The sequence below is a fragment of the Aethalodelphis obliquidens genome, unplaced genomic scaffold, assembly GCF_003676395.1.
Source record: "Aethalodelphis obliquidens isolate GAN/ISIS:26980383/991018 unplaced genomic scaffold, ASM367639v1 scaffold50, whole genome shotgun sequence".
NCBI lineage: Eukaryota > Metazoa > Chordata > Mammalia > Artiodactyla > Delphinidae > Aethalodelphis > Aethalodelphis obliquidens.
Window position 1 is genome coordinate 1,761,093 of NW_020837994.1, and position 27,121 is coordinate 1,788,213.

At 42.8% G+C, this 27,121-nt stretch overlaps 1 protein-coding gene, 1 long non-coding RNA gene and 1 pseudogene across 2 annotated transcripts; 1 reads left to right on the plus strand and 2 right to left on the minus strand.

Moving 5' to 3' along the window:
* The first annotated feature begins 750 nt into the window (after positions 1-750).
* Positions 751-1,807, plus strand: LOC113607758 (anaphase-promoting complex subunit 13 pseudogene; annotated as a pseudogene).
* Positions 1,808-6,488: 4,681 nt separating this feature from the next.
* On the minus strand, positions 6,489-10,652 carry LOC113607759 (uncharacterized). The gene is made up of 2 exons (XR_003428063.1): positions 8,794-10,652; positions 6,489-8,446 (listed from the first exon to the last, which is right to left on the minus strand). It is a non-coding gene; the product is annotated as an uncharacterized LOC113607759 (long non-coding RNA).
* Positions 10,653-10,885: 233 nt separating this feature from the next.
* Positions 10,886-13,228, minus strand: LIPT2 (lipoyl(octanoyl) transferase 2). The gene is made up of 2 exons (XM_027083377.1): positions 12,760-13,228; positions 10,886-11,588 (listed from the first exon to the last, which is right to left on the minus strand). Exons 1-2 carry the CDS (start codon positions 13,205-13,207, stop codon positions 11,359-11,361), a joined length of 678 nt encoding a protein of 225 aa, XP_026939178.1. The 5' UTR covers positions 13,208-13,228; the 3' UTR covers positions 10,886-11,358.
* Between the last annotated feature and the right edge of the window lie 13,893 nt (positions 13,229-27,121).

A 27,121-nucleotide genomic window follows, 5' to 3' on the forward strand; every position in this document is an offset into this window, starting at 1 on the left:
ATGGGGCCTGCGGAGGGGCGGGGACCGCGTTCTTCCGGGCGCTTAGAGAAAGTTCCTGCAGGAGGTGACCTGGGAGCCAAGTTTTTAGACTGACTGGGAGTTAGCTGGGAAAAAAGGAACAAGATAGAACATTATAAGCATTGGGATAGTAACGCGTGTAAGAAAAATTTTGTTCAGGAAAGTGGTAATGGCTTATTCTGGCGAGTGTGGCAAAGTGCTTGGGATGGTGGAGGTGTCCTGGTCACTGCCCGCCTTATGCTTTCCACTCTGCCAACCCTTGAAGAGTGAAGGCACCTTACCGCCTAACTCTGGAAATGCGATATTGACCCCGATGAAATGACGTCCAACTCTGAGTTTGGAAGGAAAAGTAGGTGTTAGTGATGGGGCAAAGAGACCTTTAAGTGCAAAGGTTGGAAAGTATGACAGGGTTAGAGGTGTCCGGAAGAGGGACAGATGGGAAAAGATTGAGGCCAGATTGGGGAAAGATATGCTGAGTCATTGATACAAAATTCACACACAGCAATTGGAAACAATAATGCCTGAGCAATCAGTCACAAAGCCGACCTAACTTGTTTAGTGGATCATAACGACGAGAAGGAACCGATCAAGGGCAGAATGTGTGCTGAAGCTGGAGTGATCTGAGAAAACTTTACAAAAAGGTGGCATCTGTGTGTGACCGGGAAAATCAGCTGGGAGGGACTATGATCTTATAAATAAACAGATGAGATGAGTCTTTCCCAGGGTAATATCATGCCAAAAGACACATCCAGGCTAAAAAGCCTGGAGAATCCTACTGCTGGATTACATCATCTCCTCAGTCTTCATGTTTAGGAAATAACCTTTTTGGCTTGCAGATCTGGCAAGATTAAAGCTGCAGGAGAATGGACAGTGAGGTACAGAGAGATGGAGGGATCTTGGATTTGATTGATGATGCTTGGTGAGAAGACAAGCTGCCTTATGAGGATGTTGTAATACCACCGAATGAGCTTCCTGAACCTGAACAGGAAAATGGCAGCACCACAGAATGTTAAAGAACAAGAAATGAAGTGGACTGACTTACCGTTACAGTACCTCCATGAGAACATTCCCCCCATAGGAAACTGACACCTGGCTCCTTGTTCATTGACAGATTTTTTCAAATACACAGATACAAAATGTTTTCTTTCAGTCCCTTAATTTGAATCTTTGAATGATAGATCAACGCTCAAAAATGTACCACTAATTTTGTGGCCACAAAATGCAACGTGAAAATATTTAACCAGAATGAGAAGCTGATGGCGATTTCTTGGGAATGCAGAATATCTGGCCCTTGGAACCTGAAGTTCTTCATTGACTAGCGTGTGTTTGAACATGATTCATTAAACATTTGCCTTTAACTCTGATTTTGCTTTACTGTCAGAGTTTAACACTTCCCAACTACTTATATTTGTCCTGTGACACAAGTGATTGAAGATATGAGAGGGAAAGGCGAAGAATGACAAAGCCAGACATGAGAATTAACTTCTCATATACCCCCATTCTGAGAATCATCTGAGTGGGTGTGTGTGTAGTCTGTAGATGTAGTGGACATATAGGTAGGCCATTCACCGACTAGTGGGACTCCTAAGAATCCCCATGATATTTTCAAACTTTGGATAAATTTACAAATTAAAAGCTATCTTGACAGTTAACCTCTGCTCTCCCTACAACTTCCTTTAGTGCTGCTGGAAAGGCGAGATGGACCACTAGTTTTATCCAGTAACAGGACTTCTTATTTTCTCAAAGCCCTTTCAGATATAACTGAAGCACCATGGAGTCAGTATTTAGTTACACGTTTGTGCAAGAACTTGTATTTTGAAAAACACATTGAGGGACATTTATCTCCTAGAATTATTTGCCTCTGTTATGTGATATCTCTCTTGTTCTCTCCCCAGATTGTAAACTCTGTGGAAAGAGGCCCTGGCTTTTCCATCTGTATCCCTTATTGAAAAACTGGAAACACTGAATAACTGAAACCTCCCTTCAAAAAAAAAAAAGAATAAATCTTAAAAATTCTCATCATAGAGCTTCCCTGGTGGCGCAGTGGTTGAGAGTCCGCCTGCCGATGCAGGGGACGTGGGTTCGTGCCCCGGTCTGGGAAGATCCCACATGCCACGGAGCGGCTGGGCCCGTGAGCCATGGCCGCTGGGCCTGTGCATCCGGAGCCTGTCCTCCGCAGCAGGAGGGGCCGCAACAGTGAGAGGCCCGCGTACGGCAAAAAAAAAAAAAAGAAAAAAAATTTTATAACTGTGTAAGGGGATGGATGTTAACTAGACTTATTGTGGTGATCATTCCACAATGTATACAAATATCAAATCATTATGTTGTATACCTGAAACGAATATAATGTTACATGCCAATTATACTTCAATTAAAAGAAACAAACAAACAAATACACACACATAAAACTGGTGGGGGGTGATTCCCTAAGGAAAATCTGGATGCTACTATCAGAGGTAGTCTGAATGGCTGTACAGGCTGAAGCAACAAGTATCCTCTATAGTAGGACTTGGAAAACAGATATGATTTGGGCAGACAGGAGATTGACAGTTGAGCAGAAATGAGAAACGAGAAGAGGGGAGTAAATGTGCCGTGAGCACGGCTCACATACCTGGGCAGAGGGAGCAGGCATGTTCTGTGGAGTCCTAGAGAGAAGACCTGGGACCAAGCGGGCTTGGGGATGGGAGAGTCACAGGATCCAGATCTCTGCTCACTGGGAGTGTGGGACAGGCTGCCTCTCATGGGAATGGGCTTCTTATCTTGGAGGTGAGCAAGTAGAGCTTCCTTGTCAGAGTGGCTATCAGAGGAGCCTTCTAGATGGGCTCTGAAGTCCCTTGCATCCCTCAGGTCTGAAACTCTGTAGTCCAGAAATCATCAGCTTCCCCAATCCTGATCCCCACCCGCTTCTCTCTCTTCTAAACTTCTCTCTAAGGGGAGCACTACATCCTTCTCCCTGATAGATTTATGGGGTGTCTGAAGACATTCTAAATTCTAATTCTGGCTCCTACTGCAAGTGTAGGACCTTGGGGGGACCACTTGTCTTCTCTGGGGCTGTTTCTCCCTCAGCACAGGAAGGGGTGAGGCTGTCTGATATCTGGGGCCTCTGCCAGCTCTGACCTCCTTGAGTGCCTGTCAAAGACTCAGCCTGGCCCTGGGGAGCAACAGGACACACCACAGCTCTCAGGCCAACCAGGTGTGCTGGCTCTTCAGGGTCTCAAAGGCACTTTCACACTCACCGTCTCCTTTGGTCCTTTCACCTTCCTGTGTGGAGGGCAGAGTGGGAGTCAACAGAAGTGCTGTTTAAAGTACAGCCTTTGGAGTCCAGACTTGAGTTCAAATCATGGATCTGCCTCTAACTAACTATATGAACTTGGGCAAATCTTCATTTGAGCCGGTTTCCTCTTCTCAGAACACAGTCAGCAATACAACCTTGTGGGTTTGTTATTTGCTGTGATGATTAAATAATGCCTGTAAAGTGCTTAGAACAGCCCTGGGCCCACGTGGGTTGGGCTGGAGAGAGGTGAGTGTGGTGGAATTGAGCTGAGCTGAATAACAAAAACTCCTTGAAGGCACCCAGCATCTCACAAGGCATAGCATGTCCCCAGTCCAGCCTCTGACTGCAAATCAGGCCCATGTCAGTCAGGGTTCTGGCAGGAAACAGATGGCACCCTGAAACTAGATACTTTGAAGAGAGCATGAAGGAGGGTTTAGGAAACTGACAAGGAATGGTGCAGCATGTCTGGCTAGCAACAGTGAGGAGGGAAAGCATTGCCAGGCTTGGAGGGCAAGGGTGGGATGGGTTTATTGGAGCCCAGGGAGGGCAGCCAGGCTGGGACTGTGACTTCATGTAGAGACTGCAACCAACCCATGCTGACCTAGCAGAGACAGAGCTGGGAAATGAATCCCTTCCTTTCCCTCCACTCCCTCCCCTCCCACCCTATGGTCTTCTACTGCTGACTTTGTACCAACCCAGATGGAAGCTCAAGAGCAAGGAGTCCCATGGTGGGTAGAGAAGGGTGGTGAGCATACGGAGGGGCAAATGGGAGGATCAAGCAGAGGCAGTGGCAAGTCAGTCAAATGGGTGAGGTCCTCCGCATTCATTTTCAGGCTGCTCCGGGCAAGGGCTAGTAGAGAGGAGTAGAAGTAAGGAATGTGGGAGGAGGCTGTGAGGCCAGGCTGTTTGCCCTAGAAAGGGGTAGGAGGAAAATCTGCTGTTCTTCCAATACCCACCTGATCCCTCTCACCTCCAGGCCTTTGCCTATGCTGCTCTCTCTGCCTGGAACACCCTTCCTCCTGGGGGTGGCTAACTCACCCTTAGATGCTGCCCGCTCCTGGATCAATCTGTGCCTAAAGTCTATCCCCAGACTTCTTAGTTACGAGATCTAAGATACTGCTTTTCATTGTGTTTGAGCCAGGTTTTCTCTTTCTTACAACTTAGAAGTCACTTGAGCCTTTTCTGCCCCTCTTCCCTTTTAAGATTTGTCACTTCTGTGTTCCCATAGTACCTGTACAGACTTCTCTCATGGTACTTATAACAGGTTACTGCGAACAGTTTTTACTGGTGTGTCTCCTCCACCAAGCTGTGAGCTCCCTGAAGACAGGGACCAAGTCTGACCCATCTCTGTGTCCCCAGGGCCCAGCACAGGCTGACACACCTTGCACGGGCTGTTTTGCCAAAAGTCTGCTTTTGGTTTTAAGGTTTGTTGGATTCGCTGGCAAAATAACCACTCGTCTCACACAAATAAACAGCTTCAATCAAATCTTTAATAGAAGGTGATTTAACTTAATTTCAATATACAACCATTAAAAGGAAAGGAATAAGAATATTAACAGAGTATATAAATTTCAATATACAATCATTAGAGGAAAAGGAGTAAGAATATTAACAGAGTATATAACAGAGCATACATCACCGAATTGGGCCGACACCTACTTCCAGATCCAAGCAGCAGCTGGGAAGTCCCTTGCACAGCAACCTGGAGTCCCAACTGGGAAGGTCCCAGGCGGTGTGTTCACCCCACGGGTGAGACTGCAGAATGTGCCTAAAGGAGTCCTGCTTTTAACGCCAAGCTGCAAACTGAGGATCATCAGCTTGTGTGAAGATATGCAGCTCTGGCTGTTATTGCAAATGCTTTGATACTTTAGTTGTAAGTCTCAGAATGTTCGCTGATCCCCAGGAACTGGCCAGATTCCCAAGACTTGCTAGCACCGTTTCTGCTGACCTGCATGTAGTCTAGCAGTTCAGCATGTAGCTCTTTCAGGGTCTTTTTGGTAATTTATTTTGGCTGTGTTGGGTCTTCATCTCTGTGCGAGGGCTTTCTCTAGTTGTGGCAAGCGGGGACCACTCTTCATCGTGGTGTCCGGGCCTCTCACTATCGCGACCTCTTTTGTTGCGGAGCACAGGCTCCAGATGCGCAGGCTCAGTAATTGTGGCTCACGGACCTAGTTGCTCCGCGGCATGTGGGATCCTCCCAGACCAGGGCTCGAACCCGTGTCCCCTGCATTAGCAGGCAGATTCTCAACCACTGCATCACCAGGGAAGCCCCAGGGTCTTTTTTAGTCAAAGGCCTATTGTTGCCTCTGAAGCCTGAACAAGACTATTTTACTAGCTTCCCCAACACTGGCCGGACCGCACTAGGCATGTTATCTTCAAGCAACACAGGTTAAGGCCATGTTAGCCAATTGGAACCTGTTGAGATGAGGGCAGTGGGGGCAAAATCTGGAAGCCATATTTTATGAAGAACAGAAGAATCAGGAAAGTTTAAGTTGAAGAAGAGCCCGCTCCTAGGATAGAATTCATTTGCTGACTCAACAGGCCATTTCTGGGCACCTCTGTGTGAGGCCCTGGGCTGGTCCTGAGAGGGCCATGGGTGATACAGCTATAGTCCCTGCCTGGGGAGCTCACAGTCTGGACGGGGTCAGACATGGAAATAAGTAACTACATTATAGGGGCCACTGCCACCCGAGGGGGATGCACAGTGTGGCCAGGGAAGACCTCTCAGAGGAGGACTTACAGGAGGGCAGAATTATGACACTGTTGAGGGCAGGTTTCAGTTTGGGATGAGGAACAACTTTGTAACAATCAGAATTATGAAGAATGCTCCACGTCTGGAGCTGTGTGAGCAGGGCTGGGATGACCACTTCACAGACTGGATACTGATGTCTGTCAACAAAAGGACCAAAGCTACAGGGAATTCCTCATAATAACAGTCATTGAACCACTGTTTCCTTTCACATGCTAGGATACAAACAAACAAAACAAAGAAACAGTCTCTGGCTTAGAAAAGCTCACAGCTTAGGTAAATTGAAAAAATGTAACACTATAGCCTTATACCAGTGTCTCATGAACTTGAATGATTTAGGAACCCCTTTTAACGGAAAAAAAATCATTGAGGTACTCAGTGCTGATAACCTAAATATGTTCAAATTTAAACTCAGTTTAAACTCCAATGCAACTGTAAAGGCAAATCTTTTACATAGTATTTATTCAATACAAATTTTAATGAAAATGAACAAAACTAAAAATCTAATAAAATGCTAATAACACTAATGCTACCGGACATGTTGAGTTCTTTTGCACTCAGCCTGCCAGGTCTATAGACGTATTCCAGCTGGTAAGTGAAGAAGGAATGATAGAATCGGAGTATCACATCTTGCAAACCCCTAATAAAATAATGAATCTAGGGCACAGTCATCACAAAAAAAAAGAGGAAAAAAAACCCCCCAAACAGATACTACATTGCTACTTGATGTAAGAACACACCATCACCTACAAAGCAGATGTGCTAAAAAAAATCATACCTGAATCATGCCAATTGTCAGGATCTACTTTTTAACCTTCAGGAAACGCAGGAGAAAAAGATAAAAAAGATGGCGGGGGAACTGTAGGTGAAAAGAGACATTTATGAGACATATGAGCCAAATTCAGTGTGTAGACCTTGTTTGAATCCTGGTTTGAACAAACCAACTACAGGAAGGAAGGAAGGACGGAGGGAGGGAGGGAGCGGGGGAGGAGGGAGAAAGAAAGAAATCTGAATATTAACTGAATATTTGTTGATATTGAATAAGTATTTTTTATATGTGTTAATGACATACTGTGGTTATTTTTTTTTAAGAGTCCTTATCTTTTGGGAATACATACTGAAATACTTATGCATGAAATAATACGGTACCTGTGATTTGCTTCATAACAATCCAGGGAGGAGGCAGGAAATAGGCACTGGTTTAGATAAACTAAGAATGGCCATGAGTTGATTGTTTTACCTGCGTTATGCGTACATGGGGTTCATGGGGTTTGTTGTATGTTTGAAAGATTTTATAATAAAAAGCTTCAAAGATGAAGAAAAATCTAAGATGCTAGAACATTTAAAATTCAGGCATTGTACATTGCCAATGGGAATATAAATCGGTATGTTTTATGAAAGGCAATGATAATATCTATTAAAATAAAAATGCACATGTCCTTTGACTCAGAAAATCACTTCTAGAAACGCAAACTCTGTGCTCACCGTGTGTGATACAATATGCAGACACACACACAGACACACATGCACATTTATACAGGGATCCTCACTGCAGCCTTATTTGTAAAAGAAAAAGATTAGTAATAACCTAAACATCCTCAATAGGGGGCTAGCTAAATAAGTCATGGTAAATCCACTGAACGCAATACTCCACAGCTGTTTCGAAAAATGAGGATGACTCCACAGCCGTTTTTAAAAATGAGGATGTTCTTTATATACTGACCTGAAACAATCTTACAAAGTGAAGGGATGTGTGTATAGTATGCTACTATATGAAAAAGAATGTACGCTTATATATATATACAAAATATCTATGAAGAATATAAATAAGACATTTACCATCATTTAGTCTTCCAGGAAAGGGACTGGGTTTACAGGGGAAAGGGATAGGAATAAGACTTACATTACAATGGTAGCATTTTGTACCTTTTAAATTTTATTCCATGTGTATGCATTGCCTATATTTTTTTAAAAGATCTAAGTTTTAAAAGAAATAAAAACAAGATTAAATGTTAAAAATATAAAGACTATCTAGCAATGTGGGAAAATCTCTGTAATACTATGGTTTAAAATAGTATACATAATTTTATCCACATAATAATTCATAATAGGATTATAAAACAGAATAGAATAGAATAATAAAAGATGTCTGCTCATAATCAAGTGCTGGAAACACACAAATGAAAAGAATGTTTTTTTAGGTGGGAGTGCAAGTGTTGTTGTTTGTTAAAACTTTATAGTTATTATAATATGGTATGATAATAGGTAAGGTAAATTACAATTTAGTGAAAAAATTAGATTTTGATTGCAAATATCTGATTTCCATGAAGGTTTTCAGTCAGAGGCTTTTTTCATGAAGCAAGGTGCACCTGGTCACACTGTCAGAGCAGGTTCTGTTTGGTTTCCTGCCAAAGGAACAAGATGCTGGGCCAGTCACTGCAGTTGGTCACGTCCTCACACTTAGCACTCATTCACCAGACCTTGGACAATTTGTTTATTTATGAGGAAAAGACTTCTCATAAACAAGAAGAGGCTTTCTGGAGGTGGAAAAGCCAGGGTGTTAACTATCCTCTTTCGTACACTCAGCTTCCTTCCTTGAGGAAGGGCCCCAGTGGGAAAGCGTAGGTGGGCTCTGTCCAGAAAGGAAGGAGAGTCAGGAACCCACAGCAGTGGCCTGAGCCAATTCCACACGTCCAGCCTCAGCCTAAATCTGGCCTTCTGCCCTGCGTCCTCCTCAGCTCTGTCGACCCACCTGTTCTTGGAGGCATGTCTCTCCAGGATACCTGCCCTGCTCACCCTTCAGAGGCAGCTGTGGAAGAGTGGAAAAGAGCCCAGATTAGGAGCCAGGGACTGACTCTGCACCTAACTAAGTGCATGACCTCAAATAACTCACTTAGCCTCCCAGGCCTCAGTTTTTTCATCCATAAAATAAGCCTACCTATCTTGCTGTGCTGCCAGAAGAGTGAATGAGATCGTCGTGTTGTCTCATTCTGGGTCCCACACTATGTCTCTGCCTAGACTGCTTCTCAGTCTCCTTGGCCTGCTCCTCCTTGGCCCGTGCCTCACATTTATCAGTCCTCTGCCCTCCCCTTCTCTTTGGACTCCCAGACCGAAACCATCGCTCATCACAGCCATGCTCCAGATTCAAACACCCAACTGGCCTTCTCCACCTACATCTTCCACAAGTATCTCAAACCTGATTTACCTAAAACTGAACTCATTATTATTCTCTCCAAACTTGGTCATTATCCAGAGTTCTCTATCCCAGCAATACCTCTAGCATCCACCCACTTGCTCAAGCCAGAAACCTGGGGATTTTCCTTGACTCTACTGCAACATTCATGGATAACAGCAGCAGTAGCCATCTTCCACTACATGGCCTGGGAAACAAAGAAAGCTGGACTGAAGTAAGATAGAATGAAGCAAACACACCAAGACTCACGGCAGAGAACAGGAGAGAAAAGACCATGTGGGTTCCTAAAGGGCTACATGCTCTGGTTCTGTTCTGGAGCCCAGCTGCAGCCCCACCCTTGGATTTTATGAGACCCTCTCAGTACCTTTTCCAATAACCCTCCCATTGTGGGGTTTGTTTGATTGTTTGTTTTTGCTTAAGTTAGTTTGAGTTGGGTTTCTACACTTGCAAATACAAGAGTCCTAATTAATATAAACATATTTTATCCGTCAGCATAAGCTAGTTATGCTGTGGTAATGAACAACCCTCACATTTTGGTGGCAGAACTCCACCACATGTCCATCAGCAGCAGGGAGCTCTGCTCATTGCAGTCCCTCAGGAAGCAACCGCCATCTTGAATGTTGTTGGTTACTGTTCCACAGAGCCAGGACTGGAACTAGAGTTGCCTGACTTCTCATTCAAGGTTCTTTCTATTCTAACTGCCTGTGGTAGTCAGTCTCCAAGATGACCCTTAATGATCCTCACCTCCTATCACCCTCGTGCAGTCTCTTCCATACTGAATAGGGCTCACATATTAAGAGACTGCAGAAATGACTGTGTGACTTCCAATGCTGGGTCATAAAAGACATTGTGGCTTCCACCTTGTCTCTTTCTGGCATCACTTGCTCTGGGGGAAGCCAGTTGCCAGGTCATGAGAACATTCAAGCAGCCCTGTGGAATGATGAGGAACTAAGGTGAGGAATTAAGGCCTCCTTTTAACAACTAGTACCAACCAAGCATGTGAGTGAATCATCTTGGAAGCTGATTCTCCAGCCCCAGTCAAACCTTCAGATGAGAGCTGCCCCAGCTGACATCTTGATTGTACCTGAGACACCCTGACCAGAACCACCCAACTAAGCTTCTCCCGAATTCCTGACCCACAATATACGAGATAATAAATGTTTATTCTTTTAAGTCATTAAGTTTTGGGGTGATTTGTTACACAGCAATAGATAATTACTATAGAACCTTACAAACAGAGATCTCGTATAAGAAAAACTTACTTCTATCTTTGGCATTTGTACAGTGTGAGAAATTATTCTTCTCTTCCCCCTAGCCTCTGGCCTAGCTCAGGTTACCTAACTAAAAATAGCTATCAGGCTTGAGGAATCCAACCCAGGAACACAGAATCCCATTTTATTCTTTAAAGAGGCCTTTCCCTTCCCCTTTATTTTTTTTATTTATTTATTTTTTTGCGGTACGCGGGCCTCTTACTGTTGTGGCCTCTCCCGTTGCGGAGCACAGGCTCCGGACGCACAAGCTCAGCGGCCATGGCTCACAGGCCCAGCCGCTCCGCAGCATGTGGGATCTTCCCGGACCAGGGCACGAACCCGTGTCCCCTGCATCGGCAGGCGGACTCTCAACCACTGCGCCACCAGGGAAGCCCCTCCCTTTCCCTTTTATTGCAGAAAGCACTCAGCTCACCTAAGAATGAAAAAGCACCACATCACATCACCTTCACCTGGATGATCCAGAGAAATGTTTCTTACAAAAATCAAAGGAACTGGAGCCCAGGCTTCCCCAGTTGAATACAGTATTGAGGAAATAATAAATATTTGAGAAATGACACTCTATGATATCTGAGTTTTTCTAAGCTGAGAAAATGGTGTCAATGGTAGTGCTAATGCCTTAAATTTATACAGCATGCTTTTCATAATATTTTCACATCTATATCTGAGGTAGGTGGGGAAGATATAAATAAACCAGGATACATATGGAACCAATGGCTCAGAGCTCATGATTTGCCCATAGTCTCATGGTGTGTGAATGACAGGGCTGGATCTAGAATCTGGGTTTCAGTGACTCCAAGTCAGGTGTGGTGCTTTCCAAGGCAGGACCTCCAGGCTGTGATAATATAAATGCCCTTCAGCTGGGGCTGTCCTCTGAGATCAATGTGCACTTGTAGGTCTCTTTAAAGGCCTCAAGGAAATGTGGTATTACTTCATCCACAGTGACATGCCTCTGGAGCTCCTTACTCAGGGAAGTGACACCTGTCCCAACCAGCCCACAGGGCACAATGTGCTCAAACCACGTGAGGTCCGTAGAACAGTTCAGCGCCAGGCCGTGAGATGTAATGTGCCTTCCACAGCGGACTCCTGCAAGACAAACCAATGGGTCTTAGAATAGGTACCCTCCCTCCCCAGGCTTCATGATCCCCCTCAGTGTGATGAGGAAACTGGACTAGACCACTGACTTTCCAACTTCGTTTCTAGAGCACCCAAGGGGCTGTGCACAGATCAGGGGAGGGGGACAAAATGGGAGGAGAGGTGTGTCGCTCCACAGTAGCTGCACTTATTATGGAGATTACAGAAAATATCCTTTAACAAAGAGATTCCTCCGTTGCTTAAAAAAAAGTTTGAAAAAACGATTTCACCCTTATTGTCCTGATACTGTGAAGTACCCTGGCAATTCACTTCTCCATTGGTAAAAATGAGTGTTGAACGAGTTGGCCTCTGAGAGCCCTTCTGGTTCTGAATATTTCAGTGAAGAGGGTTAAAAACTTTGTTTATTTGTTTTTACATGTAATGAGATATTTATTAAGCCTTAAAAAGGAAGAAAATCCTGACAAACACTACAACATAGATTAACCTTGAGGACATTATGCTAAGTGAAATAATCCAGTCACAAAATGACAATTACTGTATGATTCCATTTAAATGAGTTACCTAGAGAAGTCAAATTCATACAGATAAAAGTAGAATGGAGGTTGTCAGGGGCTAGGGGGAAGGTGAAATGGGCAGTTGTTTAAACGTGGAGTTTAGGGCTTCCCTGGTGGCGCAGTGGTTGAGAGTCCGCCTGCCGATGCAGGGGACACGGGTTCGTGCCCTGGTCTGGGAAAATCCTATATGCCGCAGAGCGGCTGGGCCCGTGAGCCATGGCCGCTAAGCCTGCGCGTCCGGAGCCTGTGCTCTGCAACGGGAGGGGCCACAGCGGTGAGAGGCCCGCGTACCACAAAAAAAAAAAAAAAGTGGAGTTTGAATTTTGAGAGATGAAGAGTTCTGGAGATTGGTTGCATAACAATTGGAAACACTTAACACTACTGAACTGTACACTTTAAAATGGTTAAGATGGTACATTTTATATTATGTGTATTTTACCACAATTTTTTTTTAAAAAGGGAAAAAAATCATTCAGAGGAAGAAAGATACATTACATCCAGGACTAGTTCTGATTCAAAGCCCGCGCCAGACACACCTCCTCCCAGCCGGGGCTCTGCCCTCACCACCATTGGTCCGGCCCCGCCAGGCTCCGCCCCGAGGCGCTCACCGATTGCGCAGATCTTGCGCTCGCCCAGCCAGACGCCGGTGTAGGGTGGGGGCCGCGCGCGGGCACCTGGTAGGCCCTGGAGCTCGCACAGGCGCACGGCGCACGCCTCCAGCGCCGCCACGTGGGCGCGCAGGCGCAGGCCAAGGGGTCGCAGGTCGAGTACGGGGTGGCAGAGCAGCTGGCCCGGGCCGTGGAAGGTGGCTAGGCCGCCGCGGCCAATGGCGCGCACATCGGCACCCAAGGCCCGCAGCCGCGTCGCCTCCTCGGACGTCAGGCCGCCGCGCAGTCCGGCGGTGTACACGGGCCCCGCGGGCTCGCAGAGCAGGAGCGCGCCCGCCTCGGTCCCTGGCTCGGCCTGCAGCCGCCGCAGCCAGCGCTCCTGCAGCGCCAGCAGCTCGGCATACGGCACCTGACTCAGCCGCAGCAGCCGTACCGCCGGTTGCCGCATTGCGCGGGCCGCGACGTCTGCGGGGCCCCGCCTCCTGCCTGGGCCTGGGGGCGTGCTGGGAAGGGCGGGGACTCGGGGACTTGTCCGGAGTCTCCGCCCTCAAGTGCTCGTTGCTGGCTGTTGAGAGACTACGATACCTAGGGCAAGGTGTGTCTCTTTTCATTCGTTCATTCCAACAACCAGTATTTAGGGCCTGCTTGTGTTCTGCAGGCCCTGCCCTAGGTGCTTGATACAGTAGTGTACATTGTATGGAAAAAGAAAAAGGTCTGTCCTGGGAAGCTCACATTCTTACAGCAGGCAATAAGCAAGTATTAAAGCGTTAAAGAAACAAGGTTATTTCAAATACTGATAACTGCTATGAAAAGAACAGTAAAATAGGGTAATACGTGTCCTGAGTGGAGTTCCCCGAGGAAGAGGGAGATTAACATGCAGGAGGTTTATTGGGGTGGGGATGGGGTGAAGGTACTTTCAAGGCCAAGCCTGTAAGGGAGTGATGGAAGCAGGATTAGGCAGAAGGAGAGGTTGAATTGTGAAACTATCTAAGCAGAAGCCTCAGCCAATCCCAAAGAATGCTCTGAGCCTGGGATGACCTTTCAGAATTATTCCAAATTAAAGAAGGGGGCCAGAAATTTATGTCCTTGCATTGACCAGTGATGGAGGCTGTATGTGAACAGGTCCTGTAACTTTTGGCAAGGCTGCTTCCTTTGGAGGAGGGCAATTCCCAGAGAGAAATTGAGCCATGAGCAACCTACTCCCAGAAGCTGGGGGAATGACTGACTAGATCCTGAGGATGGATCTGGATCACAGCATCCATTAGGTTGTATTGGAGTGTGATTTAAACAAATCTAAGTTCATTTAATAAACTTTTACTGAGTACCAACTATGTGTTTGACCCATTGCTATGTGAAGAGGTTACACACGACTATCCTACCCCTGTATTCCTAATAGCAAACAGAACCCAGTTTTTATGTCCTCAATCTATCCTCTGAATGTGTCTTCTAAGCTGCAACCAAGGATTGTTTAATTGAAAAGAAGAAAGCAGAGAAGTATAGAGAATAATGTAACAAATTACCATTTACCCACCATCCAGGCTTATCAAATTTTAATATTTTATTACTTTTGCTCAGGTCTTTTTAAATTTTAGCTTTTTAATTTTAATTTTAGAAACTAATAACATTGATCACTCCCATAGGTACCTGAAAGACATTTCATAAATGTAGACATAAAATCCTAAGCCAATATTAGCAAATTTATCCAGCAATAAAGTATTGTTTATCCCAGGAATGCAAAATTGTCTTAACATTCTAAAATCAAACAATATAATTTTCACCGAAAAGGAGAAAAACCATGAGATTATTTTCAATAAATGCATAAGAAGCAGTTGGTAAAAATCAACACCTACTCTAAAATTCTCATCAAACTAGGAAGAGAAGAGAAATTCTCCAATCTGATGAAGTGTATTGCATCAATCAGGATTTAGATGACAGAGAAACCACACAGGTAATATTTTATTTTATTATTATTTTTGTTTGCGGTACGCGGCCCTCTCACTGTTGTGGCCTCTCCCGTTGCAGAGGACAGGCTCCGGACGCGCAGGCTCAGCGGCCATGGCTCACGGGCCCAGCCGCTCCGCGGCATGTGGTATCTTCCCGGACTGGGGCACGAACCCGTGTCGCCTGCATCGGCAGGCGGACTCTCAACCACTGCGCCACCAGGGAAGCCACACACAGGTAATATTTTAATTAAATTTTTTATTTTGAGAAAATGGTAGATTCATATGCAATTGTAAAGAATAATACAGAGAGATCCTGTGTACCCTTTACCCAGATTCCCTCAAAGATAATGTCTTGCCAATGTCACAGTTGGGATATGGAAATCGATACAGTCAAGATACAGAACATTTCGATCACCATAAGGATCTCTCCTGTTGCTCTCTTATATCTACACCACTACTTAACTCCCAGCAAACAATTATCTGTGTTATATAAATAGCATCATACGGTATGTAAACTTTGGGAACTGGCTTTTTTTTTCCACTCAGCATAATTTTCTAGAGACTCATCTGGGTTGTTGCATGTATCAATATTCATTTCTTTTTATTGATGAGTAGTATTCCATGATATGGATGTACCATAGCTTGTTTAACCACTCATCCATTGAAGAATAGCTAGGTTATTTCCAGTTTTCAGATATTCTGAATAAAGCTGCTACAAATATTCATGTAAAAGTTTTTAATGTGAACATGAGTTTTCATTTCTCTGGAATAAGTGCCCAAGAGTGTAATTACTGGATCACATGGTAGCTGCATGTTTAGTTTTTCAAGAAACTGCCAAACTGCTCTCCGGAGTAGCTGTACCATTTTACATTCCCACCAGCAATATATATATGAATGATGTAGTTTCTCTGCATCCTTGCCAACATTTGCATTACCACTATTTCTTATTTTAGACATTGTGATAGGTGTATAGTTGTATTTCATTGTGATTTTAATTTGTATTTCCCTGAAGGCTAATGGTGTCGAACATCTTATATGCTTGTTTTCCATCTGTATATCCTCTTCAATGAAATATCTGTTCATGCTTTGTGCCCATTTTCTAACTGATTGTCATTCTTTTTTTTTTTTTTTTTGCGGTACGTGGGCCTCTCAGGTTGCAGAGCACAGGCTCCGGACGCGCAGGCTCAGCGGCCATGGCTCACGTGCCTAGCTGCTCCGTGGCATGTGGGATCTTCCCGGACAGGGGCACGAACCCGTGTCCCCTGCATCGGCAGGCGGACTCTCAACCACTGCGCCACCAGGGAAGCCCCCTGATTGTCATTTTTTTACTGTTGTGTTTTGATAGTTCTTTGTATATTCTAAATACTAGTTCTTTATCAGATATATGGTTTGTAAATAGTTTCTCTCACTCTATGGCCTGTACTTTCATCCTCTTAACAGGGTCTTTTGCAGAGCAAAAGTTTATAGTTGTGATAAAGTCAAATTTATCCACTTTTCCTTTTATGGATCTTACTGGTCTAAGAAGTGTTTGCCTAGCCCTAAGTACTGAAGATTTTCTCCTCTTTTTCCCTAAGTTTTGAAACTTTGGAGTTTTTTGTTTTGTTTTGTTTTTTTGCAGGTTGTGTGTGTGTGTGTGTTGCCTATAGATGGATGTCCCCATTGCTTCAGCACTATTTGTTCAAAAGGCTATGTTTCCTAATTTAATTGCTTTTACAGCTTTGTCAAAAATCAGTTGGGCATACTTTTGTGGGCCAATTTCAAGGTTCTCTTCCATTGATTTGTGTGCCTTTCCCTCCACCAATACCGCATATTCTTGATTGCTGTAACTATATAATAAGGCTTAAAATCAATCTGATTCTTCCTACTTTATTCTTTCTCTTTCCAAAATTGTTTTAGTTATTGCAAAATGGTTTCATTATTTGCCTTTTCATATACATTTTAGAATAATCTGGTCTATGTCTAAAAAAATCTTGATGAGATTTTTTATAAAAATTGCATTAAACTTATATATCAATTTGGGGAAAATTGACATATTTGCTACATTGGGCCTTCCAGTCCATGAACATGGTACATCTCACCATTTATTTAGATCTTCTTTAAATTCCTTCATCAGCATTTTGTAGTTTTCAGCATACAAATCTATATGTGTTTTGTTAGATTTCTGCCTAAGTATTTCCCTTTTTTGAGTGATTCTAAATGGTATTGTACTTTTAATTTCTGTGTCCATATGTTCATTGCAAATATAAAGAAATGCAAGTGATTTTTCATATGTTTATCTTGCATCCTGCAATCCTTGCTGAATTCACTTATTAGTCCTAAGAGTTTTTTGTAGATTCCTTAGACGATCTTGTCATCTGCAAATAGGGACAATTCTATTTTCTTCCTTTTTGATGGGTATGCATTTAATTCCCTTGTTTTGCCTTTTTTGCACTGAATATAACTTCCAGTACTACGTTGAATAAGAGTAGTAAGAGCAGACATCCTTGCCTTTTTCTAATCTTACGGGGAAAGCATTCAGTCTTTCACTGTTAAGTATACAGTTAATTGTAGGTTTTTTGTAGATGATCTTTATCAAGTTGAGGGAGTTTTCCTCTATTCCTGTTTTCCTGAGAGTTTTTATTATGAAGGATGTTGAATCTTGTCAAAAGCTTTTTTTGCAATGATTGCTATGATCTTGTTATTTTTCTTCTTTGGCCTGTTAATGTGGTAGATTGCATTGATTGATTTTTTGGACTGACTCTTGAATAATGACTAACCTTGCATAGCTGGAATAAATCCTATTTGGTTGTGCTGTAATTCTTTTTTTACATTGTTGTATTTGGTTTGCTAGTATTTTGTTGAGAATTTTTACAACTAAGTTTATGAGAGATATTGGTCTATAGTTTTTTTTTTTTTTTTTTTTTTTTTTTTTTGTTTTTTTGGTTTATTTTTTTTTTAAAAAAAATTTTGGGGGATTTTTTTTTTTTTTTTTTTTTTTTTTTTTTTTTGTCCTTCTTTGGTTTTTAGGGTAATACTAGCTTCATAAAATAAATTGGGAAGTATCTGTCCTCTTTTATTTTCTGGAAGATGTTGTGTAGATTGTCTTCATTTCCTTTAAACATTTGGTACAATTCTCTGTGAAACCATCTGAGCCTGGAGATTTCTTTTGGGGAGTTTTAAAATTACAAATTCAAATCTCTTCATGATATAGAGATATTCAAATTATCTATTTCATATTGGGTGAGTTTTAGTAGTTTGTGTTTTTCAAGGAATTAGTCCATTTTATCTAAGTTGTCAAATTTATGTGTGTAGAGTTGTTTGTGGTATTCACTTATTTTCCTTTTTATGTTTACATGGTCTATAGTAAGGTCCTTTTTGTCATTCCTGATGTTGATAATTTGTATCTTCTCTCTCATTGGTCAGTCTTGCTAGAAGGTTGTTAATTTTATTACTTTTTCCAAAGAATCAGTCCTTTGTTTTATTGTTTCTATTATTTTTATGTTTTCAGTTTCATTTATTTCTGTTTTTATCTTTATTATTTACTTCCTTCTGCTTGCTTTGGATATATTTGGTTCTTTTTTTCCTGTGTTTTCTCAATGGGAGCTTAAATAATTGATTTGAGATTTTTCCTCTTTTCTAGTATATGGATTTAGTGCTAAATTTAGTGATAAATTTTTCCCTCTCAGTGTGACTTTAGCTGTATCCAACAAAGTTTGGTATGTTCTATGTTCACTTTCATTCAGTTCAATGTATTTTTTAAAATTTCCCTTGAGATTTCCTCTTTGACCCATGGATTACTTTGAAGTATGTTGTATTCCTGTTATCCTTCTGTTACTGATTTCTAGTTTTATTCCATTGTGCACAGCGAACACATTCTGTATGATTCCAATTCTTTTCTTTTCAATATTTTTTTATTTATTTGGTTGCAGCAGGTCTTAGTTGTGGCAGGCAGCCTCCTTAGTTGCAGCTCCAGGACTCCTTAGTTGTGGCTTGCCAGATCCTCAGTTGTGGCATGGAAACTTTTAGTTGTGGCATACATGTGGGATCTGGTTCCCTGACCAGGGATCGAAGTGGGCCCCCTGCATTGGGAGCGTGGAGTCTTATCCACTGTGCCACTAGGGAAGTCCCTGTATGATTCCAATTCTTTAAAAAAAATTTTAATGGCCCAGCAGGTGGTCTATCTTGGTATATATTCTGTGGGCACTTTAAAAGAATGTGTATTCAGTGGTTGGTGAGTGCAGTGTTTTATAAATGTTAATTAGAATCTGTTGGTCAATGGTGCTGGTGAGTTCTATATCCTTGCTGATTTTCTCTCTAGTTGTTCTACCAATTGTTCAGAGATGAGTACTGAAGTCTCCCAACTATAATTGTGGACTTACCTATTTTGCCCTTAAGTTCTATCAGTTTTTGCTTCACATATTTTTCAGCTCTGTTGCTTGGTGCATATCCATTTATGTTTGCTATGTGTTCTTGGTGAATTGACCCTTTGTAATTTTATAATTTTATTGTCTCTGATAACTTTTTTTGCTCTGAAGTTTACTTTATCTGATATCATTTTAGCCACTCCTGCTTTCCTTTGATTAATTTTGCATGATTTATCTTTTTCCATCCTTTTACTTTCAGTCTGCCTTTATTGTTACATTTAAAGTGAGTTTATTATACACATCATATAGTTGGGTTATGTTTTTTTCCACTAAGCCAATCTCTGTCTTTTTTTTTTTTTTTTTTTTTGCGGTATGCGGGCCTCTCACTGTTGTGGCCTCTCCCATTGTGGAGCACAGGCTCCGGACACGCAGGCTCAGCAGCCATGGCTCACGGGCCCAGCCGCTCCACGGCATGTGGGATCCTCCCGGACTGGGGCAAGAACCCGTGTCCCCTGCATTGGCAGGCAGACTCCCAACCACTGCGCCACCAGGGAAGCCCCTCTGTCTTTTAATTAGTGTATTTAGACCATTTAGGTTAAGGTAATTATTGACATATTAAGGCTTAAGCCTGAACCTTTATTTGTTTTTGTTTGTTCTCTCTGTTTATTATTTCTGTTTTCTTTTTCCCGTCTTCCTGTGCTTAATATCATTAATCATATGGAAATGTAAATTAAAACCACAATGAAATGTCATTACACAATCACAAGAATGGCTAAAAATTAAGAAGACTGAACACATCAAGTGTTGGCAAGGTTGCAGAGCAACCAGAACTCTCACATAATGCTGGTTGTAGTGTAAAATGGCATAAACACTTTTGACAAAGGTCTGGCATTTTTCATGAAATTAAATATACACCTATCCTATGACCCAGTTTTAATCCAAAGAATTTATCCATGATAAGTGGAAACATTTATACCACAAAAAGATTTGTACAACAAAGTCCACTGCAACTTTATTTACAATACTTCCAAATTGGAAACAGCCCAGGTGCCGATCAGTAAGAGAACTGATATGCTGTGATATATTCATACAATGGAATACTGCTCAGCAATTAAAATGGACAAACTATCTTCCATGAGTAGTGTAGTGTGCGGCTCACAGGAGTCTCAAGTACTATGACTATGCTAAGTGCTTCATGCAGTTTATCTTATTTAATCCTTCCAGCCATAAGGGGTAATCATCATTATTATTGCTAAGTGCCTTGCATATATTTTCTTATTTGATCCTGTACAACCCTATGAGGCAGTATTCTGACACTAGCAGCTGATATACTGAAATACAGTTTAATTCCAATGCTAACCACCCAGAGTTAGCAGCAGACTCCATAGGTTCAAGAGCATACTTCCCGGGACTTCTCTGATGGCACAGTGGTTAAGAATCCACCTGCCAATACAGGGGACACAGGTTTGAGCCCTGGTCTGGGAAGATCCCACATACTGAGGAGCAACTAAGCCCATGCACCACAACTACTGAGCCTGTGCTCTAGAGCCTGCGTGCCACAACTACTGAAGCCTGCTTGCGTAGAGCCTGTGCTCCACAGCAAGAGAAGCCACCGCAATGAGAAGCCCATGCACTGCAACGAAGAGTAGCCTCTGCTCTCCACAACTAGAGAAAGCCCACGCACAGCAACAAAGACCCAAAGCAGCCAAAAGTAACTAACTAAATAATTAATTAAAAAAAAAAAGAGCATACTTCCCAACAAGACTGTCCTCACTTCAGATGCCAGTTGCACTTTCGAGGGTTCCCCAGCCACCAGCATTTCTGACCAAATGGCTACAAATTCTGGGGTTCCCGTGACCCCCTTGGGTTCAATGATTTGCTAGAACAACTCACAGAACTCAGAAAAGCATTATACTTATGATTACAGTTTTATTATAAAGGATACAAATCAGTTTCAGTTAAATGAAGAGACACACAGGGTGGGGTCTGTGAGAGTTCTGTATGTAGAGCTTTCATGACCTCTCCTCATGGAATCAGGATATGTCACCCTCCAGGAACACTGATGTGTTCATCATCTAGGAAGCTCTACTGGGCTATGGTGTCCAGAGTTTTTATTGGAATTTCATTTCAAAGGCATGATTGATTGAAGCATTGGTCACATGCTTGAACTCAATCTCCAGTTCTTCCCCTTGTCCCTAGAAATCAGGTTGGCTCAGAGTCCCAACCCTCTAACCACATGGTTGGTCTTTATGATGACCAGCCTCCATCCTGAGTCATCCCATCTCTTAGCAGAAACTCAGATTTATGATCCAAAGAGCTCATGATAACAAAGATACTCCTATTACTTTGGAAATTCCAAGGGTTGAAATTCACCTTCCCAGTAATCAGGGACAGAGGCCAGTCAAATTCTTTATTACTTAAGAGATGGGCATTATTATTGCCCCCATTTTACAGATAAGTAGAGACCTACAGAGGTTGCTCAAAGTCACACACCTAGTAAGTAGCAAAACCAGGACTCAAACCTAGGTATGTCTGACCACAGTCTTGATACTCCTCCACTATATATATTGTCTGAAAGTAAATGCTCACTATTTCCTGAATGAATAAATTACTAGGAAAATATCAAAAATGATTCTGAAATTTCTAGCTTGGGGGATTGAAAATGATCAAGGCCTTTCTAAGAACTTCATTGGTCTTTCATACATATATTTTTTAGGTCCTATCCTATATTAAAATGTTTCTATATCCCATATAAAATGTTGTTTCTTTGCTGAAAATATTTTAAAGGATTTGTTAAAATTTTACTTTGAAATCATTTGCTATGTCTACTTAAATTATGACAAGATTTGATTTCTTGTCAATTACAGCCCATACATGGAATGTTTGCAAAGTGAGAAAATCAAACTTAGAAATTTTGTTTTGTTTTGTTGTTTGTTTTTTATTTTTGGCCGTGCCACGCGGCTTGCAGGATCTTAGTTCCCTGACCAGGGATCCAACCCACGCCCTCGGGAGTGAAAGCGCAGAGTCCTAACCACTGGACCGCCAGGGAATTCCCTACAAATTATTTTTAAATGTAATCAAATGTTTATGAATACCAACTCCAGCTCTTGCCTGAAGGTCTGCATCTCAGCCAGGGGCAGGGCTGCTGCATTGCACAATGGCAGGGAGCACCATTCTCATAGACTACAATGCAAATGTTCCCCCTGGAGTTGTCCAATGCAATAACTCTGGCCAGTGAGTCAGGGGAAAGATGAAGAGCCCCCATCCACTGCACAACCAGAAGTAGCAGGTATCAAGTGTACTCACTACTTCTCATGTCCAGAATTTAGTCACATGACCACATCTGGCTTCAAGAGGTGCTGGGAAGTATATCTTGCTGGGTGATCTTGTGCCTGGTTAAAATTCAGGTGATCTATTAATAACGGAGGGAGGGCATATGTGGCAGTCACTATCACAATTAAATTGAACAGCCAGTGAAGCTGATATAAATTTACATTGGTAGACGTTTGTCTAAATATTTATTGATTTTGATTTTATCGTTTTCTTTTGGTATTCTGGATTCTGTAAAAAAAAAAAAAAAAAAAGGGAGGAGGTAGTCTGAAACTTTTCTCCAGGCCCTTGAAAATCTTGTCAGTACCAGGTGCTGAGCCTGTGGGGCCCAGTGGCTACAAGGTCTCTGAGGATGATGAGTCCACCAACCAAAAGAGGGAACCCGGAGGGGGTGTGATCTCTCTCAGCTCCAGCCCCCCTCCTAGACAAGAAGGTAGCCCCTCAAAGGGTGTGTGCCCAGATTCCGTATGCAGTCTGTGGGGCTAACGGAATACAGACACTTAAACATTAAATATCAACTAACCCTTATGTAGTTGATTAGTCCACAACTAATCCTTATGTAGGGAAATAGTCCACAGAGGTGGGGAAGGAGGAAGTGAGAACTGGAGTGGGGACAGGGAATAACAACCAAAATGAGGCTCAGGGCCAAGAAATTAGGAAGGAGACAAAATAGCTGGACAGACTGGGCTTCAGAGCAGATTACAAAAGTCCCTATGAGTCATCAATGGCAGTGCTGTTGTTTAAAAATAAACATAACATTTAGATAGCTCCAGGCTCTGAGGGAAGAACAGAGGTTGGATTGCTTAAGGCCCTGTCCCAGGGTACCTACAGTCTATAAGTAAATATGTATGAGGTGGGATCCCTGGATCCCACCTAGCCTAGAGCCTGGCACAAAGTAAGTTCTTAGTAAATATTTGTAGAATGAATGAATGATTTGTTAAATAAATAACTAGCTGTGTGTCCTTGAACTGGGACCTTTTACCAGGGGTCTCAACCATAAAAGGAAACACTGGGTCACCGTGGCCTTCAGGTGCCTAGTGACCCCAAATTTTCTGGACAGGAGGACTGGTAGTTGGCTACCATCACCTTACAAAGTGTGCATCCCATAGCATGCTGCATCAAATCTCAACTCAACCCACAAGGTTCAGCTCCAAGACTGCCTCCTCCACAATGCCTCCCTACCCCTTCCCTCAACAAATTATGCCTCTTCTAGTACATAGTCTACCCAGGTTACTGTGTGTTGGGTTCATCATCCCCCCCACTTGACCTGTGACCTGAGAATACAGAGTAAAGGTAATACTTATGTTGTACTTACCATGTGTCAGGCACTCTGAAAGCTTTAAAATCTTCAATGCACTTAATATCTTAACAACCATGAAGTAGGTACTATTTTTCCCTCAGTTCACAGATGAAAACTAGAAGCACAGAGTGAGTAACTTGTTTACCATTAGGCTGCTAGTAAGTGGCAGAGACAGGATTCAAATCTGGGTAGTCAGGGTCCAGAATCCTTGTCCTTAACCAGCGCTCTGTCTTATTCCTCTTTAAACACCCCATAGCAAAAATCTCAGTTTGGCACATCGTAGGTACTCAGTAAAAATGTCTATTGAATAAATAAATAAAAGCAGTAAACTGAGAAGCTAGGTATTAGAAGGGTATGCGGATCCGCTGAGTATCCATCTGCTTACTGAGCCCCAGTCTTTCTCCAACATATGGGCTTAGTATGTGGTTCAGTCCATCCACCTATCCACTTATCATTCATCCATCCATCCATCCATCCACCCATTCACCCATCTCTCCATCCACTCAATGAATAGTTACTGTCCTACCCCACCCCGCAATGGGGGCCAGTGATATGAAAATGAATTGGCACAGTAGTGACAAATATGTCCATAGACAATGGCAGTACAGCATGACAGGAGCTACACAAAAGAGGGCACCACTAACGCTGCCTGGATGGAGTCAGGGACTTACTGAAGGGCATTTAGGGAAAGAAACATGACTGGAACTCAGGGCTTCTGACTACCAGCCTGTGTGCTTTCCTTTTTACACTAGGGGCTCTGAAATCCATTTTTAGTAATGGAAACTTTCCAAAAATCTTATACAGATCACCATTACATAAAGCAGAAAGCCTCTGCTTCTTGGTTTCTCCCTCGCTGTCTCAGCCTTTAAGTCACTTTTTTTTTTTTTTTTAAATCACTAGCTCTCAACAGTGGAAGTTGGTCCAGTGAGATCTTAAGCCCATGCATAGATGGCAGCTGCTTCGCTCTAGCCTGTTTCCACCTATTTCACCTTCCACACTGCAGCCAGAGACCTTTCAAAAACCCAGACCCATCTGTGCCACCCTTCAGTTTAAAAACATCCATTCATCTATTTGGCCAACGATACTTACTAAGTGCTTTCACTGTACAAGGTAAGAATGCCAAGAACAGAACAGATAGTCCCTGCCTGCTTTCGGGGGGTGGGGGTGGGTGAGGGAGACAAGAAACCTGTGGGCAATTACTCAAATCGCTAAATAGGATGTGCTGATCAAGAATAAATCCGGGGATTTCCCTGGTGGCGCAGTGGTTGAGAGTCCGCCTGCCGATGCCGAGGACACGGGTTCGTGCCCTGGTCCGGGAAGATCCCACATGCCGCAGAGCGGCTAGGCCCGTGAGCCATGGCCGCTGAGCCTGCGCGTCTGGAGCCTGTGCTCCGCAACGGGAGAGGCCACAACAGTGAGAGGCCCGCGTACCGCAAGAAAAAGAAAAAAAGAATAAATCCGGAGAATGGCCTGAGGTCGAGATCTGCACAGGGGCCAGCGCTCCAAGAGCCTTAAAGGTCACTAAGGTTATTGATCTTTATCTTAAGAGCAAAGAGAATGCAGTTGAATGGTTTTTGTGTTGTTTTTTAAAGGTGATTTTTAAAAATAAACTTATTTATTGCTGTGTTGGGTCTTTGTTGCTGTGCGCAGGTTTTCTCTAGTTGCTGCTAGCGGGGGCTACTCTTCGTTGCAGTACGCGGGCTTCTCATTGTGGTGACTTCTCTTGTTGCAGAGCAGGGGCTCTAGGCACGTGGGCTTCGGTAGCTGTGGCACGTGGGCTGAGTAGTTGTGGCTCAAGGGCTCTAGAGCGCAGGCTCAGTAGTTGTGGTGCACGGGTGGGCTTAGTTGCTCCACGGCATGTGGGATCTTCCCGGACCAGGGCTCGAACCCACGTCCCCTGCATTGGCAGGCGGATTCTTAAGCACTGCGCCACCAGGGAAGTCCCCAGTTGAATAGTTTTAAGCAAGATAGCAACTTGTTGTTATTTATGTTTTAAGATCATGCTGGTTGCTATGTGGAGAGCAGACAGGGGGAAGACAAGAGTAGCAGCAGAGAAGCCTGTTAAGAAGAGATTGTCCAAGTGAGAAATGATGGCAACCTGGGCTGGACTGGGCAGTGGAGATGGAGAGGAGAGAGATTTAAGATACACTGGGACCAGCCGATGGATTGGAAGCGGTGGCGAGGGTGGGCGATGAGGAAAAAGGCGGGATCGAGGGCAGTTCCACCCATGGACCTGGGCCCTGTGCTTTAGAGGCCTTATATACACCCCTCCCCCACCACACACACGAGTTTAATAAATTAGAGTACATGGTTGCCTTGACGCTCAGGAACTGCACTGGCCCTGCGAGTCTTGTACATTAAACATTCCCTCTCGTGCCTAACCCCATTCAGGCCCCAGGGAAACACTTTTCCCACCAAGTGCATAGTTTAAGGAGACAAATGTATCCACCTATGTAACAACCATCCCACTCAGTCATGGATGCAAACCATTTCCATTCCACGTGTCTGAAGTTCTGTGTCTTGTGCTGCTGCTGCCCACATCAGAGCTGGACACTTTGCTCTGGAGTACAGGGGGCATGTGAGTGGCATAGCTCTTTGGTGAGAGAAGAGACAAACAAATGAACTGGTCCTGTGGAATCTTTTCTCTCAGATAGCATGAGTGCATCATGAGGCGTCATTTCCCAGAGGAGCAGGGTCCATTTTCTTGCTTCTCTTTGAGCTCCAATTCATGGTCTAGGAGGACCTGAAGATTCGCTTGGTATTTGCAACAGTTGCAGGTGGCAGCTAATAATATTAAACAATTCATAGCACTCTTACATTTGTTTTTAAGTAGGTCTGCTCATAGCATGATACTGATTCTTTGTAGACTTAGATATTGCTTTAAGGAGTGATGAAAATCACAATATAACTGGTAGTGATTTATATGATGAAATTAAAATGTTTTGGAAAATTCTCTCTTATAATTTATTATCTGTCTTAATGATTTTTATAAATTTATTTTAATATAAAAATATAATTATTTTGAAATATGTAATTTATTGTGTGTTCCCATAAAATTTGACCATAATTTATAAAATTCACAATATACATTTTTAATCTAAAATATTGCTTCAGGAATTTTGTTGATAATTCCAGTTGCTACTGAAAAGTTTTTCTAAATGGAAATTAATAAGTTAAAAAAAATTAAAACATAGGATTCAATAAAGTTTATTTAATTTTGGACCTTACTGTCAATTAAACAAAATTATTTGAAAATATTGATGATAATGCATAATTAGTGATTGTGCTAAATGAAAGCAAGAAAATTTTTATGAAATATGTAATCATTTATGAGTCGTATTTCCTTTTACTCATATATTATTGTCCATCAATAGGACACCATTAAATTCAGTCATCTTCGATATTTTGCCAACTTTCTTTTATTTTTAAGTTAATTACTTTTTAAA